The sequence below is a fragment of the Rhopalosiphum padi genome, chromosome 4 (assembly GCF_020882245.1).
Source record: "Rhopalosiphum padi isolate XX-2018 chromosome 4, ASM2088224v1, whole genome shotgun sequence".
NCBI classification, from domain to species: Eukaryota; Metazoa; Arthropoda; class Insecta; order Hemiptera; family Aphididae; genus Rhopalosiphum; species Rhopalosiphum padi.
In genome coordinates this window covers 53,669,671-53,691,066 of record NC_083600.1, presented here as the reverse complement: position 1 = coordinate 53,691,066, position 21,396 = coordinate 53,669,671, and the positions used below count along the sequence as shown (strand labels likewise).

The 21,396-nt window shown below is 27.8% G+C and overlaps 1 protein-coding gene across 6 annotated transcripts in view; it reads right to left on the bottom strand.

Annotated features, from left to right (window-relative positions):
* The window catches only part of LOC132928551 (multiple PDZ domain protein-like), a 65,162-nt gene that overhangs the window by 37,188 nt on the left and 6,578 nt on the right, over positions 1-21,396 (bottom strand). For 5 of the 6 annotated variants that reach the window (XR_009662040.1, XM_060993316.1, XM_060993317.1 and 2 more), the window contains exons 7-25: positions 19,473-19,653; positions 19,152-19,286; positions 18,930-19,091; positions 18,356-18,493; positions 18,119-18,296; positions 17,722-18,029; positions 17,444-17,650; positions 17,018-17,359; positions 16,705-16,938; positions 16,411-16,641; positions 14,715-14,822; positions 14,253-14,551; positions 14,040-14,126; positions 7,725-8,427; positions 7,550-7,657; positions 7,358-7,483; positions 7,205-7,303; positions 6,941-7,144; positions 6,490-6,580 (exon numbers count right to left, since the gene is read on the bottom strand). Coding sequence is in view for 5 of the 6 variants with exons in the window: in XM_060993316.1 (XP_060849299.1) it covers positions 6,490-6,580; positions 6,941-7,144; positions 7,205-7,303; positions 7,358-7,483; positions 7,550-7,657; positions 7,725-8,427; positions 14,040-14,126; positions 14,253-14,551; positions 14,715-14,822; positions 16,411-16,641; positions 16,705-16,938; positions 17,018-17,359; positions 17,444-17,650; positions 17,722-18,029; positions 18,119-18,296; positions 18,356-18,493; positions 18,930-19,091; positions 19,152-19,286; positions 19,473-19,653 (3,941 nt within the window). In the remaining variant the exon portion in view is untranslated. Of the gene's footprint in view, positions 1-6,489; positions 6,581-6,940; positions 7,145-7,204; positions 7,304-7,357; positions 7,484-7,549; positions 7,658-7,724; positions 8,428-14,039; positions 14,127-14,252; positions 14,552-14,714; positions 14,823-16,410; positions 16,642-16,704; positions 16,939-17,017; positions 17,360-17,443; positions 17,651-17,721; positions 18,030-18,118; positions 18,297-18,355; positions 18,494-18,929; positions 19,092-19,151; positions 19,287-19,472; positions 19,654-20,705; positions 21,250-21,396 lie in introns of those variants that run through there. The other variant, XM_060993320.1, reaches the window with a different exon arrangement.

Sequence of the window (21,396 nt, the reverse complement as noted above, 5' to 3'; positions counted from 1 at the left end):
ACTTAATAGCTTAAAATTAATTTAAAAATTAAAAATATTAGTATATATATAAACAAATTGCTAAAAAGTTATTCCTACAACTAATATTTTTTAAATTACTACAAAAAAACCAAAATCATTAAAGGATAGATCGTTGTATTTCGTTTAAATATCAAAATGTATCAGTATTTTTACTTAACACGACTTGAAAAAAATTTGCATTATATATTTTGATATTTCGAAATTATTATAAGAAAAACTTATGAAGGACCTTGTGTTAATAATTTTTAAGCCGTAAATATTACAATTTTTAAAATGTGTTTTTCACAACTATACTGTTTTTAAATTTCAACAAGTATGTTCTATCGAAATACCTTGTATTAAATTTTAAAACTGTTTAAACAAAAAATCATTTCATCAATAAATAGTATAGAAAAAAAATCGAATATTTTCAATGCTATAAAATGTTTAAAATTAATGTGCAGAATATTTTGAAAATTTTAATTTAAACAATAGTGAACTAGTGAATAATGTTAATGATTAATGTTTTTTAAATTTTATATCTCAATATGATATTATCACTTATTAGAATCAAGATTAATTTGCAATATCGTTATTTAACAAGGAAAACAAAATGTTTTTTTTGTTTATAATGAAAAATATTTCTATGAATGAAAATCAGATCTTATTTTATTAAGTTAAAATCAAAACTGGGGAAAAACCAAAAAGTTTTATAGCTATGTTCGAAAACAAGTTCGTGGTATTCAATCAAAATATACGTGAATAAATATTGACTTTTAAAATGTACAAAAAAAATAAGATAAAAAGTATTAATGTTAATAGTGCTAAAGAATCAGAAAACTTGGCATCAATACGTCTTTTCTTTAAATTGTATTAACGTCAGCTAGTGTATTGTATCATAATTAAGTTTTATGAGCAGAAAAATAAAACAATAATTTATAAAATAATTGAAAATTTATGATAATTATAAAAATATCTAATATATTTACGTATAATATACATATTTTCTATACCATTCCATACATTATTAAAAATTATTATACAATTATTATAAAACACAAAATTATAATGTAGTTCCAAACTTTCAGTAACACATAACCATATAAATTATTCATTATTATGTCCCTATATATTATAAGTTATAACTTTATAAGGGTTAAAATTATAACTGAGCCTTATGGATACAGCCTTTTAGAACAGGAATGCGTATATTTGTTGAATACCTATAACAAAGCAATCTCTAAATACGATACTGTTGTGTACTAAATTGGCTTCAATGTTTGCAGTTAATCATTACATAATTTTCAAAATAACACAATCAAATTAAATGTGTTTTTGCCGGTTTTAAAAAAATATCTCATGGGTAACAACTAAAAATTAATTAATTTTACTCAATTACTTGCAATATCATAATGCATATTAAATATAAATATTACCATAAATAATAATGTTTATAAATTGTATACTTATTGTATATTTTAGTTGAAGTTTGCATAAGTTTTAAATCAGATAGAACCATTTTTATATAAATACTTCATCTTAAAATTGAAATAATTTTTATAACTGTCTTAACCTACATGTGTGGTGAATAAGCAATTGGCTGTACTATACACTTTTTGGACGCTTATACTGGATAGTTCGTTGATTTATAGACTTATTGTATTTTGTTGGTTGTAAGCAATTGAAAATTCATATAATTTACAACAATGCACAATAATAACATTAATTTAATGTATGAAATCACATGTTGAAAAGGTAGAGACAAAAAGCAGCGTATTTTTACCCGAAGTTAACTCAAATCTCTTTAATAAATAAACGAAAATGTTTATTATAGTTCATAAATTCGTATGAAGTATATCAAAAGATAAAAACAAATATTTGAGTTTTTTTTTAGTTTTTTACCTACGACCATTGAATAAAGCACAGTTTAAAGTTTTGTCCCGGTCTTTTCATTTTCTTGCAAACGTTCAGGCGCCCGGACCTACATTATTATATTGTAACATATTATCACGAAGTCGGATGCTAGCACGCGTTATCAAAATGATGTATAATCCCTATAATCGATAATAACGAATGAAGACATTTCTTAATGCAGAAAAAATCCAAACTACAAAAGTCCGGCCCGAAAAGCAGCGAATTACCAAGCTCAAAGTCGCCGTCTATGGTCTTGTACAAGGCGGCAGCAGCGGTCATGTCCTGCATCATCATGATGTTGTCGAAGCGTCGCAATGTGGGGACTGCCATCGCGATGATCGTGATCTGAGGCGCTACCGCTAATCACTGACATTATCGTGCCGACGGCGGCGGTCGCAGAACGCGTACTGCGGCGGCAGCTGATGTTCGCCGACCAGTGGCTGGCGGTGCATTTTCGTCGTCGCGATATCGCGGCGGCGGGCGGCGCGTCAGACGATTGCGACGGCGATGATGGTGGTGGACGACTACGGCGGCGGACGACGACGACGGCTTCGCAGCGGCGTTTGAGAAGACGCGACGGCCGCCGGTCGGACTAGACGCAAAGACGACGACAGTGGCGGTTTTAGCGCAGGCAACGGCGGCCCGCTTATTATAATAATATTATCGTCATCGTTGTGCCGCGTGCCGATGCACCACTGCACGAGGGTTTGGCGGTGGTTCGGCCGTTTTGTACGTCATTATTATAATAATATTGTATTTTTATGTATCGATAATGCCCTCGCAACGGTCTTTGTGGGAGAAGAAATTTTTACCAAAAAAAAAAACAATTTTTTTTTTCGTCCCCCCAGAGAGAGATCGGTCCGGTTTTCTAGTCTGAAGATCAATTGATGCGCGCGACCATGCACGTTAAAAACAACCGGACGAGAACGGCGATTGCGGCGACGGCGACAACGATGCGGACAACCCGAGCGCGGCCCATTCACTGATTGGAGAAAAGATCTGCCGACGCCGCCACCACCGCCGCCACCGCGCGGTCACCCAGTTTTATTGAAGTCGTCGTCGTCGTTGGCGGCGGCATGCATTCGGCCGCCCCTACTATATAGTATAACGTTCCCGCCGCCCCTACCCGTGGTGCGAACCTTTTGACTGTTCATTAAAAAAAAAATCCCGACCGACCGACCGACGCAAACCCACTCTACTCTGCTTCATTCCATTCAGCACGAATAATGCGATCGCGTAATAATACAAACGCGCGAATCTAAATAATATGCGTAATATATATATAGGGTGATTCATCATTCGTGCTCACTCAAATTTTTTTAATTTAATAAGTTAATTGTTTTGATTTTATAAATATACCTAATGACCATACTACCATATAGTTTCAAATTCTTGAGATATTTTGTACTGAACTTTATGAGTTATTCGTGGTAATTAAAAAACTTCTATTTTTCAAATAACATCCCTCCTCCCTTGTCAATGTAAACTATTTTGTAGATAATTTTCTTTTAAATGTTGAATACCTAATTCAAAATTATAACGAGTAGTTTCTCAGCTATTAATTATAATAATAATAGCAATAAGCTTATTGCAACATCAACATTTTCTGTATGTGTATTAATATTGTAACACCTCCGGTAAACAAAGCTTGTGCTGAAGAAGCAGTTCTTAAAAATATAATAAGAGAGCAGTTAATAAAATAAATTTGGTTATTTATACGAGTATATATATTTATATATCGTATTAAAAGTTTGTATTAAGAATAATAGTCCTCACAAAATGGTCAATATAAAATAGATGTAGTATTAGAAATCTAGTGTTCATACTTAGAGCATTTTTACAAATTAAAAATATCGATAGATTAATATAAATTACTATGATTTTCAAATAATTATATCCCAATCGTATCATCCAATTTAAAAATTCCAAAAATCAGATTTTGAATAATTTCATTATTAAAGAAGAAAAAAGAGATGAGCGTGCTGGGTAAATCACCCCACTTGTATACTGTTACAGTCATTGTCGTTTGTACAGTATTACTGTACAAATGACAATGACTATTATAATAATATATAAATTTATTTTATTAATTATTATAGACGTTAATATGATGGTATTGTCAGCAGTGTCCGATTAATACAATGATATATGATTAATATAATATATAGTAACCAATGCGGTGATACGTGTATGTTATACTATTTATAAGCGTCTCTTCCTTTTCTTCTCGCGTTTACTTACAATCTTACATCGTTTTGAGGCAGAATAACTAATATGTCTTAAGTAAAATCTGTGCTAGTATCTGCGTAGGACTAGATTTTTGAAAACGCTATTTTTTATTTAGGTCTTCGGAAAACAAATAAACAAGAACAACTTTTTCTAAAATTATTAGAATTATTTATTTCAATTATTTCTATAATTATTTTATGTAATATATTATATACCTAAACTTAAAGCTATTATTTGTGTTTTATTTTTAACTGAATTACAATTTCATAATAATTTTAATTTTAATTTAAAAAAATATAAAATAAGTAACCAGATAATCACAAAATGATAATGCTTCGGAACCATCAATGAATAACATCTTATTGATGGTTGAGCCTTGAGCATATACAATATAAACTTTATATAATATTTATCTATGAGTGCACTATTCATAATGTATATAATACACATTAATATAGGTAGTCAATACTAAGATGTTGTTTGTACTTAATACGTTATAACACATAACACATAAATAATTGAATAAAAACAAATATTTTTTATTAATTATTGATAAATTTATTCAAAGCAATGCGTTATGGGATCATGTGCATGCAGTGTGAAAGACGTACTTGTCTAAAATTTTCCAAACTTATAGAATTTTGATACATTAATACTTTAAATTTGAATTTTCAAGTTCCTACAAAGAACCTATAAATAATATAGGTAATTTAGGGTATGATATCTTGATGAGTCAGTGAGCAACCCGCGGCTTATTGCTCGAGAAACAGGTACATCGCACAATGGTATTATCAGACCTGATGTGATCTAGACTAATTATAAATAATCATAAGTGGCAGACGCAAAAAACAAATGATGATAGACGAGAAAATTTTTTTTTCTTTGGAATCGACTACTGTTTCTTAAGACTGACTAATGGAACACTCGCTACTCAACACAAGTACCATAAATAATATAGTCAGCGATCACCTAAATCATGCTTACCGCACTCAGACTGAATAGGTTTAAAACGGATTTCACCCATTTGTGTTTCAATTTAGTTTACTTTTATAACCGAGAGAAAGAAGTTCTATAAATCTGTACAATGTACACCGATACGGCGGTACCCAATCACATAGCCCATAATTCCACATCATTATAACGTAAACTTGCGGAATAGCGATTAATCGACATCAAACTGACGTCAAAGCATTGCTATACTTCTCCGCGTCTGATTAACGTCGATTTTCGTATCATCCGTGAATGCATATTATAATATGTACTATACTACTATAATATAATGATGTGCATGTGCAATGTGACATTTCGACGAAACAAGTTTCGGGCGAGACTTCAAAAGATGACCTTAGGCTGAAAACGATACCTGTTTCATATACATTATACACCAGGTGGCTAGTAAGGGTAAAATGCACATAAGCCATCTTATACTATTTATAAATCCTTTATAGGAATAACGGAAATTCCATATCTATAGGCACATAATATTATATATTTTATATTTATGTAAAAAAGCGCATTTTATAGAATTATAAGCTATGACCATCCTAACTTTTAATTATATAATAATTCTGGGCATTTGGGAAGTGTCGATAAATAAGTACACATATAATATTTTTACATGTAGAAAAATAAAATTATATGTAAAATATATCAAATAAATGTAATATAAAATATGCTTTATAACTTCAATAGTTAACTAGATTTATAGAACTTATTTAAATATACCGTTATAATATTCTGGTTTATATACTGTCAGGAAGAATTAATGTTTTCAACACTTTGCCAAAAACATTTAATTGCTTAAAAAATAATAATTTTTTTTAAGCAATTTTAAGTTCACGTTTGATATCTTACAATTTCTATGAATTTTCTACAAATATCGTAATTTTCATCTAAATATTTTTGTGGTTCTGTTTTAAATGTCAGTAATTTAAGTAACCGTTTTTCTTTAAAGATCTTACATATATAAAATACAATTTATATACATAAAATAATTTTTAATAATATTATCTATACGATAATTTGTCTTAAAAAAATAATTACCAAGTATAGCATAAAAATAAATACCAGCTTTTTCACACATTAAGAAATTATATAATAATTTATCAATATAAAAGTACAGACGTACAGTATATATTTAGTGTTCGTAAACATTGTACATGATTAAGGACAATGTGCATATAAAACATTTAATTCTATTTATATTATGATCCTTTCCTACTGTCTTTTTAACAATTAAATGTTCACTTTTTATAAACGATTAATAAAATACGCCCGCATAATAATATTATCTTCATAAATTGAAGGATTGATGAATAAATTATTCATAATAAAAATTATACTCACTTGTTGTATAACCATATTCATCTTCTGGTTCTGGATCAGCGTCAATTTCTACTTTTGATCTTTTAACATTACCAGCACTAGACCGCATTATCTAAAAATAAATATAAATTATATTCTGAAATGACTGTTTTGTAAAATAAAAAAGTGGAGACATATAAGTATACATTCAAGTTTTAATCCATATATAGCCAAAAATGTATTTCTATTGCATACAAATTGATATGCAATTGAAAAATGATTCAGTCATATTCATGCAAAAATTGTCAATATTTTATAACTTTATTATATGTTTTACATATTATAGTAAAATTAAATAATAAATAATACTGAAAATAGGTATACACATTACACATATACATAATACTTAATACTTATAGTTAAATTGAATAATATTTTTTGAACTTAATCCAAGTGATATAAAATAATTAACAAGATTTATTTATTGCCTTACTTCTTGTCCTGAATGTATTCTAACGCGACCTTCATTATCTCTATTATCATCATCTTCTTCACTATCTTCGCTTTTATTAGATTTGATAGATTTTTTACGGTCAAACGAAGTCAAAGTTTTAATAAAAGCTAATGAATTCTTGCGAACTGGAAAATTATCTTCATTAACATGTTCTTCACTTTTCTGTTGCCATGTAGAAATCCTCTAAAACGTAATAATTATAAATAATTTCATATCTTGTAATAATATTTTTTTTCTCATTACATTTTTTACACTATTGACAGGTTTCATAGGTTCCTGTGATATTTTAAACGAATCTTCAATAACAGCCGATGATTTTGACTGTTCATATTGATCTTCAGACTAAAATAAATGTAAATAAATTATTTGCCCTAAAAATAAATATTGAAAACTTACCCAGCACACAAGTGATTGTACGAGGAAAATAACTGGGTTACCAGCTGAACGAATTATTGCAACAGCTTGTTCATGATTAGCGTGTCGAACATCAGTCCCATTAACTTCTAATATTCTATCACCGGTCTATTGATGTTACAAGTATACATATTAGCTTAACCATAACACATTAAAAGGTTACAGAATATTTACTTTTAATTGACCTTCTTGGCCTGCAGGACTTTGAGGAAGTACATTTTTTATGAATATACCTGATATAGCTGCGCTATTATTTGTATTAGTACTATTGAAAAAATCAACCTAAAAAAAAAATCGTCTCAAAAAACGTTTTAAATGTTATATATATATATATATATATATATCTAACCTTTCCTCCAACTATACTTATTCCTAAGCTTTTGTTTGGATCCCTTCGAACTATTACTTCTCGCTGAGGACCCCAATGTTTAGCCAATAAGGAAGCAGCTGATTGTTGCCCAGATACAGTCATGGTGAATACGCTTCCTTCACTTCTATCTAAGCCAATACCAGTACTTGGAAACCGATAAATACGAGTTGGTGGACCATCAAAAGATTCAAATTCAGCACTTCCCAAACGTAATACATTTTTGTCTAAAGATGTATAAGCTTCCTCTTCGGTAAGTCTTTCTAACTCTTCAGTTTTGGCTTTTAATTGATTATCAATTTCATCTTCATTTAAATTTGATGTTATAGATATACTTTGAGTAAACTCTGACAATCTATCAGTTTCTTCGCGTAATTTCTCATCTAATTTCTTAATAAATTGATCGCTAGTAAACTTTGCGCATACGTATTTGTCGCTAGTTTTGAATACCTTGTAATAATTTATAACGTTTTCAAAACTCACATCATTTATTGGTTCAGTTTCATTCCAACTCTTTGTTCGTTGCACTGAATGACATTTTGTACATAGAACACATTCGGATTTAGATTTTGTTGATATAGCCAACTGCAAACATGGATCGTTAGACTTAGATCTAGAAATTTTAGAGTGAGGTTTCTTATGAAGTAAACGATCGTCAGTTTCACGTAGTTCAATAAATGGCGATCTGTTAATAAAACAATCAATACATATAAATTACACAAATGTTATTAAAATAAAAAGTATAATCATAATGATTAATTAATAATTAATAGCACTATTAATGATAGTCGGTTAACACGTGAAATGGTACTTAAAATATTATAACTGTATATAAAAATACTGTTAAACGTACAATTTGTCAACATGCATTTTAAAATAAAAACGAAATATCGAAATATAAGTAATAAGTTATTAAACTATTTTATACTTCAATAAAAGTATAGATATATGCCATATGGTTCAATAAGTACTTATACAAAATCAACTTATAAAATACTTTTATGTTTATACTTAACATTTACATTTAAACGATTGAAATATTATATCATTTTTTGTATTATAATTAATTTCAAATTAATCAAAAAAAATAATAAGTGAATATTAAATATCTAATATTATTTCTTTCTAGCTAAACCCGATTAAAATAGGCAATGTATGAGTTAAATATTGTAACTCTTTGTACACGGGCATATCGGCTTGTATGTGTTGTTTCCGTCTTACAAAGGCATATCATGACAAATTGTAGATTCAAAAAGTATGTTTTACTCTAGTATTTTTAATATTAAAGTAAATTCACATATTGTCATATTTAAAAATAATAGGTTAGGTATTGGTTATACAAGATCCGACGTAAATTTTTTATTTTATGGCAAGTTATTCATTTATTATTTTATAATATATATATCTAATGTATTAGAATAAACGCCAACTAGCAATTACACAATTAACAATTGAATAAATAAATTTAAATAAAAATGTATAAGTATATTGTACTTAGTACTTAGTACAATATAAATAATGCATAAACGCTATAAACTATACAAAAAATATATTGTATGATATAATTGAGTAAATTAAAATAAAGGAATAACAACAAAAATCATAAGAAAGCGTTTAATTAAACGAAGGTAAAATTTAATTGGCCGACCTAATAGCATTCTGTACTTGGGATGATTGTGGCTGTTAGAAGAATGTAAAAAAAAAAGTTTAATTTTTGACGTTAAGAACGTTATTATAAAATTTAAAAATTCTCATACTTGATAATATGTCAATTTACTCTAATGTTAAAAAAATGACAGATTAAAAAAGATTTTTCTAAACGTAAAATTTGCTATGTTGTGGGTTAGTAAAACGAAAATAACACACGCAGGTACGATATTCTCTTAAATAATATTTAAAAATGTCAAATAAACAAATAATTGGTTTGATATAAAACCCCTCTTTTCAGAAGTACTTATATAATTTCTTATTTGTAACTAGGCCTCAAATTTCAACCAGAAAAATAAAGGGGTACATAATAATAACAATGGGTTGTATATTAATTTTAACTTATAAGTCTCAGACGTGTGTGATATTATTAATTAACTAATTGGTCAGTTATTTAATTATATGATGTGTTAATAGAAAAGTCAATATTATAATGAGATAATTATTTACCTTATATAACTTTAAATTATTGTTTAAATAATTAAAAAATACGTACAATCATATTATATTGTAAAACCAATAAATTCAACATAATTTAAATATACTTATACGCAAAAAGTTTATTACATTGATATTTGTGTTACACACCCACACTAAAAATGAAATCAACATAGTATGTAAGTGGTATAAATAGGCATTCAGCATTTTAGCTGAATTCAAACGGCAAACAGTCAAATAACTAAAAGGCCAACATAACAAAAATTCGACAATAAATATAAATTATCTTATCGCTAAAATTGTCCTTAAAAAAATATTGTATTGTAGTTATTGAGAGTACCTACTTCGTAATTAAATATATTACTATGATGGATATATTGTTAATTTGAATTCAATGATAAACCATTGTTTAAACAAAAAAACAATTCTCAAAGATTATCAGCATACATTTCAATAAGTCAATTATAAGGATGTACTATACGTTATGTTATATTTATATGATTATTATTGTTTTCTTAATTTGAACTGATTGTAATATCGTATATGCCAATATCACAACATACCATACTATGAATACATTCGTGATAAAAAATATATGTATGGCGTATATATTGTACGCAATGGTAAAAAGTGTAGTGTAACTAATCTCTATAATTACGTAGCATGAAACTTGGTAGCCCTAGGATCTATATAGAAGGCCTCTTTAAATATGGAAATTAAATTATTAAATAGTGATGTGTCAGAAAAATAATATATATGTAATTGTTTAAATACTTATTTTTTTTTTTTTTTCATGATAAAAGTGCTATTTCCTTCCAACTTGAACATGGGGGGGATCCCGGAAACGCTAGCCTAAATTAACCACTGGTTAGTGCAATATAATTAAAATTTATTCAGGGTACTTCAAAATTACTATAAAAATAATTCGTGAGGGATTTTGTTCAAAAAGTTTTATATCCAAGAAAATTTAATCAATTATAACATTTAAAAGTTCTATAAAGAGTCATTATATCTATTTATTTATTTATTTATTCACAGAGAAAAAACTCAATTTTCAAAAAAATTATGTATAAATATAACAGTTGTAGGTACAAAATGAATTATAAATATGAGTGTACAGTATAAAAGAATAATTTTGTATAAAATACAAAAAAGTAATATAAATAATAATGGTACATATTAAATGATGATTTAAATATTTAGTGAAAAGTTAAGTCTAAAATTATTTCTTTCAGGACTACAACAAAAGGACGAAATTGATTTTTCAAAAACTGGCGTTGAGTAAATATTATCGTTTTAATGTCGTTTATGGGTTTAATAGTTTTTCCCAATTAATAAGACATTTTAACTTTCTAAAGTGCCAATAACATCAAATTTTCTATAATAAACTACCCTCAAAATTAAAGTGAGAAACAAATTTACTGAACAACGTCAATTAATGTGAACAAACAAAAATATAATATTATTATAATAAAAATAATAAGAATGTATAAGCCATTTGCATAACAAAATATAAACACATCATTGTAAACCAATCTATTTATTTAATCAAAAAAAAAGATTAGTATTATAAAAAACATTAAGGTCATCAAAGTTTAAATTTCAAATTTAGTACAAATATAAAATTTGAATTATACATTCTGAACGGAGAAAGGAATGTATTAATTTTGTTGTTATGTTATTTTTAGTTTTTATTAAAATAAATCAAAGTTTATTATTCAAATATATCATAGGGTAGTAATGTAGTAGTAATCATTAAGAGTGATTCACAAATCCTATGATTATTAATTCAGAATTACAACAATAAACCAAATTCAATTTAAATTATGTGACAAAAATCAAGTTTAAATACTTTTTCAAAAAGTAATTTTAAATTAAGTTGGTTTGAAAAATGCTAATCACAACCCTTAACCATAGTACCTATACATATATAAGGTTTCATTGATTTAATAATCATGCTAAGGCAATTTTACATAATATATTTACTCACGCTTCAATGTAACAAACAAATTTGTGTTTTAATAATATAATTTATATATAAAAACTTTAAGCATACATACAATATAAAATAAGAATATATTTTAAATTATACATGAATATATGATACAAGAACCTTGGATCTGTCTATCTATCAATCTGTTTATTTACAATTTAAAATACAATCTGGTTTAACAATTTACAAGGTTCCTCATAAGTCATAACTCGTTAGTCATTAGTAATTCATACTAGAACTAAAAATTCTAAAAAATACATTAATTTAAACTTTAATTTTTCCTAACATATTTGAAATTCATAAATGAAAAATAATGATTTTAGTTATTTTTCTGTAATTCAAAAATATTTTTGTGGAAATTTAAAACTTTTACAAAATCATTTAGATAAATTGTATGCTATTAAAATATTGTTATAAATTAACTATTTATAGTTTCTACTAAACTATTAATAATAAAATGAATGACTATAATAAGTAATAGCATTGTGTTAATATTAAAATAGGCTAACAGACCAACTCAGCTTATTATCAATTTTTGTATGCAATGATTTATCATTGAATTCAAATTTAACACATATGCAATGTGTAAGATGTAAGAGTGATCTATTAAATGACAAGATACACTCGATTCCTACCTTAGAGCAAAACAGTTACCTACTTTTCCCCTTTTTATTCTTATGTTTATTTGTGAGTTTATTATCAACTTTTTGATAGTTATAAATAACAACCTATATTTATATTCTCAAAATCTGAAATAGAATACTATTCTAAAATATTGATGTTAGTGTAATAATTATTAACTCATATTAAATAAAAGTATTTTATTAATTAATATGTACTTAAAGTTAAGATAATATGAGTGATGTTGTACCTCACAAAATTTATGTTCCACTGGTCAAAGGATCTAACTGTAAACGCTTATAAATTAAAAAATTTATAAAAAATATTGATTACTAAAATACTATTGTAGTTTTGTATAGTATGATCTATATTAATTTATTCATCAATATTTTAAATACAGTATTCTATTAAGACTAAGTTAAAAATACAGATTGAAATTTAAAAATCAAAAGTTAATAGGCTTACCAATAAACATAATAAGTGTGATTTAAATTGTTTGAACTAAATGCATCTTATACTAAAAAATATGAAAATCTCTAAAAAAAAAAAGTAAAATACTTTATAATATATTATAGTGTTTAATGTTAAAAAAAACACTATATATAGGCTGACTATAAATCCTAATAAATATATAAAAAATCTTTAAATTAATCACAATTTAATTTAACCTTATTATAATAGACTAACATGTGCTTAATTATTGTATTTAATATTAGATTGTAAATGGTTGTATAACATACAAAAATAAATATAATAAGTACTAAAGTAACTACTAGATAACTAATAATAATAATTTTTCTATGATAAAAATAGAAATATAATTTATCTTTTTAATAAATGAATAATTTAATAAAACAATATTGCTAAAATTATTAAACAATTCAATAATGATATTAATGTAAATATTGACATATAATATATATTATAATTTATAGCATATTACTATCTACAAAATGTACAAATAGTAAAAGGGAATTATAACTTAAACATTCGCAAAATAGATCATTCTCACTTGTAATAGACAGGTAATATCCTTCATTAAATGCAAAAATATAACAATAAACGAAATAAATAAGCATTAAATGGAAAACATTGAATCATAAACAAAGCATAGACAAATAAAATCAGCGCCAAATTTATTTCAGAAAAAAACATTTTAAATGTGTAGTATAATATTATGGTAAATCACTTTAATTAAGAATTATGTGGCACCACAGTAAATACCAGAATATCATGCATTCATAATAAAAATTGGAATTTGTGTAATTTACTGGTCATTATTTATTAATCAAATAATTTTTACCAGTAGTGAATAAATTGTACACAATATACGCATTAGAAAAATAATTATAATATTTATCCCCATATTCTTTTGATATTAATATTTAATATACCTTTATTAAACAAATTTTCAAATTGAAATTATGGTAATCCAGTCATAAAATACTATAAAATAAGATTTGTGATATTTACCAAGGTTTATGTACCAGTTATTATTATTTACCATAATATGTTTACACAAATAATAAAATACTTACCTTGGAGTACGTAGAGTTACATTAGGTACAGTTTTACTTCGGATTACACAGGTATTCTTTACCGCCTCTGCACGTACAAAACGTATACTGAAATAGTATAAATACAAATAAAAAAGATTATATTGATTTTCATTAGAAGCTAATCTTATTAAACCATTAACCAGATTATAAACTATTTGTTTTTTTTATTTGTATTTATATGGCTTCACTTACGGTATATGGCCTGTTAGTAGATTAGCTCTAGATAAAATCGACTTCACTTGGGCTGGTGACACATACTTCAATGATTCATTATTAACAGAAACTACTACATCGCCAATTTTTAACCTGCGATCTCGTTCAGCAGCACCATATAAGTTTTCAACTTCCAAACCCATATGATCACTAAATGAACGTCTACGCAGATATATGCCCAAAGGTGATGAGCCTTTAGTAAGTGTAATTTCTTGCACATCTTGTACATTATCTGTCTCATCCATTGAACATATTTGTTTAAAAGTCTCATCGGTTTTCTATTTATAATAACAAGTTTATGAGATTGGATTTAATTTATATTTTTTAAGCATTTGTCTAATGTATCACAAAAAATTATAAGTGGTTTTTATTGATATTTTCAAGTAATCTTGAATATTGGTATAAAATAAACATAATGAGGTAGACAAATTTAAAACTTGCCTTTACATCATCAAAAATGATAGGTGATTCAGGGCAACTGTACATTGAATAGCAATCTTCATCATCATCTTCATCATTGCTCATTTTTTTTTCTTCTGAGCTATCATCCTAAAAAAATATAGAGCTCAAGTATGGGCCTCCTCAATCACTCACATTTTGTAGGGCCAATCTCATTTTATCTGATCTACATTCACAGAGTAGATAATACAATTGTACTTCAATTTAGGTATATACCATTATTTCATCTAATTACTTTAACTGAAGAATGGAAAAATTCAATATGGTAATTCATAATGTCCAAATATAAACACTTCAAGGTTCAAGTCATATAAAACATATATCATATTGAAGTAATGATATACCATTATGTATAGAAGGAGAAAGAATTGTTAGGAAGGAGCAACAAAAACACAAATGCGCCATCCATGAGCCACATTGCCTCTTGGGTGAGTTTAGTCCAACATTCGCACAATTTTTGAAAAACCTATGGCAATGTAACCACGGTTTTAGAGTATTTGTGTTTTTATCGACTTGTGCAAATAACAAAAACGCATTTTTGTTTCCATTTTCTTCCAAAAGTTGCATTTAATAAAAATAAAAACAATATAACAAAAGAAAGAAATCTTTATCTAAATAATTATACTAAACTTAAAAAACTTAAAGAAAAATAAAAATGTACTAAAAGTGTATACGAGCGGCGACATGGACTGGCAGTTGTGTTTTTCGCTTCAACTACATTTAACTTACTATGTAAATTTATAAGTATACATATATATTATAATGTTTCTAAAAAATTTGAAAACCTTTGCTTTACAGTGAAGATCACATATAACTTATAATAATTTAACATTTGTATTAATTTAATCAGAAAATTCACTTCTGTTATTATCTCTGCATATAATTTTATGTGATCCAATCACAAAGGGCAAACTTTCTAGATACACTGTATACACATATGTGATACATATCAATATATAATGCAATTATATTTATAGATATAACCAAACACCCGAAATTATAACTTAATATTAATATTGCATTAATGTTTTAAAGAATACTTTGTTTGTAATATTTTTATCAATTAATAAGGCACATAAAATTATTTTATGAAAATAAATAAAATTAAATTGTTCAAGTGATATTAATAGTTTTTAAAGGCAAAGAAGAATGAAGAAGTGCAAGAGTGCTCATAGAACTATATAAGACATCTAATAAATTAGTACTTAATAAAATATGTTTCATTGATATTTCTAAATCTTATCTTCTTTCAAAGTAAGCTCTATGAGTATTCTCATTACATTTCTTCATTTTGTTTTGTATTTTAGTAAATCATTAACAACTTGTAGCTACTATTATTTTCTAACTACAACTATTTAGTGATTAATTAAATGATTAAATAAAATAAAATGGACGGTTAAATTGTGACGATATCAGGATGAAGATTATTTTAAAAATAATAAGTTGATTCTTATAATTCATAAGAAATGCAGAAGGATAATAAAGAAATATGTTATAAAAAAATTATATATCGCCACAATCATTAAGGAATAATATAATTGAGTCAGAAGCTCTCCGACTTGAGCAGATTAGACGCCAACTGTTGAACAGATGACTCCTGGTCGACATCATTGTAGAATTCGCCGCGACGTTGCGTGAAAGATTCATCTGCACGTGCCTGTTCTGAAGGTGAACTCACCTGACTGCTACTATCTGGTATGGGCAGTGGCTTGGCAACAGCAATATGGACTACTCCTTTGGGAGCACCCTTCAAAGCTTGTACAGCTTGATCTAATGACGCATTCTCCAAACAAATATCATTTACTCTGAGTAATCTATCTCCGGGTATCAAGCGACCATCATTTTGGGCTACTCCACCAGGTACCAATGAACGAATCACAATAACTGTTTCACTTGGATTCATGGGGTCCTACAAAAGTTAAAAATTATATATTATGAAGAAAATATCTTAATTAGATAATTGTATACATACTTGATAATCTAAAATTGAAAATCCAAGGCCACGTTCTCCTTTCATAAGCTCGATAAGTTGAGGCTGTGAGGACCACATAGCTAATCCAGTGAGAGGTTCAAGGGATCGAGAACGCAATCTACTAGATTCTGAACACCCTGCTGTTCCAGTACTAGCCAATGATCCATCTGATTTTGCTTTTACCAAACGATCAGTAGCGGGCATTAAATTTTGAAGACTACCACCCAATGCATTCTATAAAAAGAATATAGGTGTATAATCCAATTTTAAATAAATACAGAAAGGCTATTCTGTATTTTTTATTTTTTCTTACTTTAGCTGCAAAAGCGGCTCGATCTTCAGTAATGTCAGTAAGGTAATGGTGAGGCAATTGTTGTTCATCAGTGCGTCTAGCACAAATCATTCTGACATTAATAGGCAACTCTTTCAAAATTGCGACCACTTCCATATGGTTTCTACCCAATAATCGGTGCCCATTTACTTCAAGCAACTCATCGCCAGATTGAAGACTTGCATTTTTTCCCACTGGTCCTTCAGGTAAAACTGATCGTATGTAATGATGTGGCCTCACTTCCATACCATTTTCTACATCTACAGTACCTTCCAAGCTTATACCTAGGCCACCGCCTTCACTAAATTTCTTCAACTGACCTACCTAATAAATAAATATTACAACTTAATTTACAAAACACTTTTATTTAACTATAAAAATGAAGGTAATCTTCTTAATTTTACTTACAACAATTTCTACATTATTTCCAATAACATCAATCCATTTGTTTTTTATCTTTTTCAATGTTTCTGGTTTAAGTTCTCCATCAATTGAAGAATTTCCCACAGAATCAGTTTCTTCGACCATTTCATCTTCTACTTCACCAAGCATATCAGCCTCAACTGTTGCTCCTGATTCACCTTCTACTTCAATTTCCGCAGTACTTTCTCCATCCTTATGAGAAAATAGATTTTAAAATTCAATAAAAATCAATTAGTTTCATTAATAATATAACTAAAACATACAGTTATTGGAAATCTAGGCAATGACATTATAGATGGTGATGCAGTTGCACTATTTGTGTTTGGCTTCATTTCTGATGCTGCTATGGCTACTTGTAGCTGTTCAAATTTAGGACCCCGTAAATAACGTTCTAAACGCAATGTTACCATTTGTCCTGTAGATCTCAAAACTTCAACTGCCTCGTGATTAGTAAATCCTTGCAATGAAGTTCCATCAACTTCAACAATACGATCATTCACCTGAATTTTTTTGCATAAGTCAGCTGCACTACCTTCACTGATGCTTTTCACAAATATACCAGATAATTCTTCTACATTAAAAAAAAAGTTAACATTCAAATAAACAATAAACATATCTACTTACAATTATAAAATAAAAAATAAAAAAACCAATACATACCTTTTTCACAAACATACCCTGCTATAGTTATTCCTAAACCATGAGTATCTTTTTTTAATTGTACACTAAATGAATCAGTTTCTGGAAGAGTTGTAATACTATCTGGCGGTACCATATCCATTGTAAGAACAGGCAATGAGGCAGGTATAATATTATCACTGATTATTAAATTATTTTCCTAGAGAGAACAAAATAAATTAATAATAATATGAATTTACATAAAATTAAAATCTTTACATTTGAAATATTTTGGAAAAAATAATCAGGAGTATATGTTGCAACTTCTGGATACCCATGTTGAACTAAATGACGATCAAGCTCATCTGCATCTCCTAACATCTTTGTAGGTACAATTGGTGCTCTACAGCTTAAATTCTGTAAAAATATTATATATTATTATTTAATAGATAAGCCATAACGTCTAGGCCATTGGTCTTAATATTATTGGCTACTATAACATAATAGTACACATAACTTGTCAGCAATTTTGTTGTTATTATAAACATTGTTATAATTTTTTAATTGAAAGAAAAAAATTTAAGTAAAAATTTAAGAAATCATTAAATAAATTAGCCTTTAAAAACTTACTTATTTTAAATTCAAAATAAATAATATGCACACTTTTTCATATTTATAATATGAAATTAATATAATATACAATAGTTTTTTAATGAAAAGTTTAAACTAATTAAACGTTTTAGTATATCAAATATATAATAATATTAGAATAAACATTTTATTTACACAAACTTTCAATTGAGAAAAATGACTAGTTAATTATTTTAGAATTAGACTATTCAAAATACTTTACTTGAATTATATCAATCGCACTAGATTCTATTGGACGAGCTACTACCAATCTAACTTGACTCCCAGATTGTCTAAGCACCGCTGCAACCTGTTCACTTCCCATACCTCTTAAATTTACTTCGCCTATTTGTAGTATATGATCACCACTTTGTAAACGCCCATCCTAAAAAAAAAATTAGTTATATTATTTTAATTCAATTTAAAGTTATTATTATTTTTATACTCTATCAGCTACTCCTCCTGGAAGTATAGTTTTAACAACAACACCGGTGCTACGACCACCTATAATACCAAATCCTAATCCAGACCCATCATTGAGCAGCTCAATTACTTCAACTTGAGCCCATTCTGTGTTCAACTGTAATAATAATGTTATATTTTAAACATAAGTCTTAAAATGGATGTTTAACGTATAAAACAAATTTGTTAATAAAACACTATTTAAAACCACTTAACAATTAAATTAAGACAACTATAACCTAATTTTAAAGTTTGTTAATTATGTTTAATATGTTTAAGATATAAAATTATAAAATAACTTTACCATGTTACTGGAAGGTTGTGATGTTGGTAAAGGAGGTGGTGTAAGAGGGCGCGCTACGACCAACTGAACAAGCCCACGAGCCTGTTGCAGTATTCCAATAGCTTGCTGGTGAGACACATTTGTGTCCAATGGTTGCCCATCGATAGCAATAATCTGGTCACCTTCATGAAGCCCTCCTTCTCTAAATTTTTAAAAATACAATTCAAATAGCTTCATAAAAATTACTACCTAGGTAAAATGCATATTGTTTGAGAATATTTTATATTCATACAAATATATGGAAGTGCAAAATGTATATTTGGATTTATTAAAGTATAACATAAATATTTAAAAATAGAGGAGCATTAGGTGTTCAAGTTAAGACGAATTTAGTATAAAAATATGGCACAATAAAAAAAGAGATCAAAATAATTATTTCGTAGTATCACATTTGTATTAAATATCAATTCACAATAAGTATACCTAAAGTAGTTAGTAATATTTAAATTATAAAATTTAGATAATAAATAAATTACTTTGTGGATAGATTAGATGTCTTAGCAGAGGTGGAATTTATGAAATATAAAAAATAAATGTGATTAATTCAACATACAAAACAAATGAGACAAATAGTACTTAATTAATTATTAATTAATAAACATACTTATAGGTACCCATATTTTTTTTTATAAATATTTGCATTTCTTTGTGAGTACCTCCAATAGTAATAATCTTTTTTGTTTAAACACAAAATTTGCTTATTTTAACTATGAAACATGTTATATAAAATAGGATATTACTAGAGCATTTTAAAATGTTAACCAAATCCAATATTTTTAGCATAATAAATAATAGTACCTATAACTACAATTAAATATTTAATTGTATTACATTATTTTAAATAATAAAAATATACTAAAATAATTTACATTGTATTTACAAATATAAAATACCAACCATAAAGTCACTCATAGATTACTAATTTACATAATTATCAATATAAATAACAAGTCGATATATTTTTTAATGATTAATTTTTTTTTTTTTTTAATTTGATTTTTAAGCATTTCAATAAAACGAAGTTTCAAACCGAATATTATAATGATAAATGTAGTTACAATAAATTTAATAACACGGCGAATGATAATGAGCATTCGGGAACAAAATATATCTCCTATAATTGTTGCATATTGGCTATTTGCCAATTTGTGCATTATATTAGATTTCAGAGGCGATTTGTTTGTCGCGACTTACCGCCTGTCGATGCGTCGAGAAGAGTCCGTCAACGGTGCACCATTTTTGTTTAGCGATGGTAAACATTGGACTTGACGTCGTCATTTTTCCAGATTTCTATCGAATTTATACGAATGGAGCGCGCGGGACCGCGAATAGTTTAACGAGTAACCACGCAGGCTCGGCGACGGTGTGTGCTCTGTTTAAACGCGGTAAACATACCGAGATGTTGTTTCGGGAAAAAAATGACGAAAAGTTCGTTGGAGAGAAATTTAGCGAGCGCGACGAGCGTATCGAACCCGAACGCGAAAGCGTAATGACTGGCAGCAGTTACCTCGACTTACCGCGCGACCAATCCCTGCCCCCCTATCCACTCTTTAGGGACTGCGCGCAACCGACTACCAAGGGCCTGCGTCATGCGTGTGAAGTGTCTTTATAATATTGCGAGTTGCGAGTACTGTGGCGGGTCGGGAGATCTATAAATACGCCGACGGCGGGCGCCCGGTGGTTCCTTTCCCGTGCGCTACACAAACGACCAACCCCGAACCCAACTCCTCCCACCGTGAAAATTACATACATAATAATTGAAGAAATATATGCGATATAATAAATATGTATTACCCATGTATATACGCGAATTGCAATATTACGATTTTATATTTTTTTTTTTTCATATTGTCAACCGAAATTCATTTAATTCCACGGGTTCTAT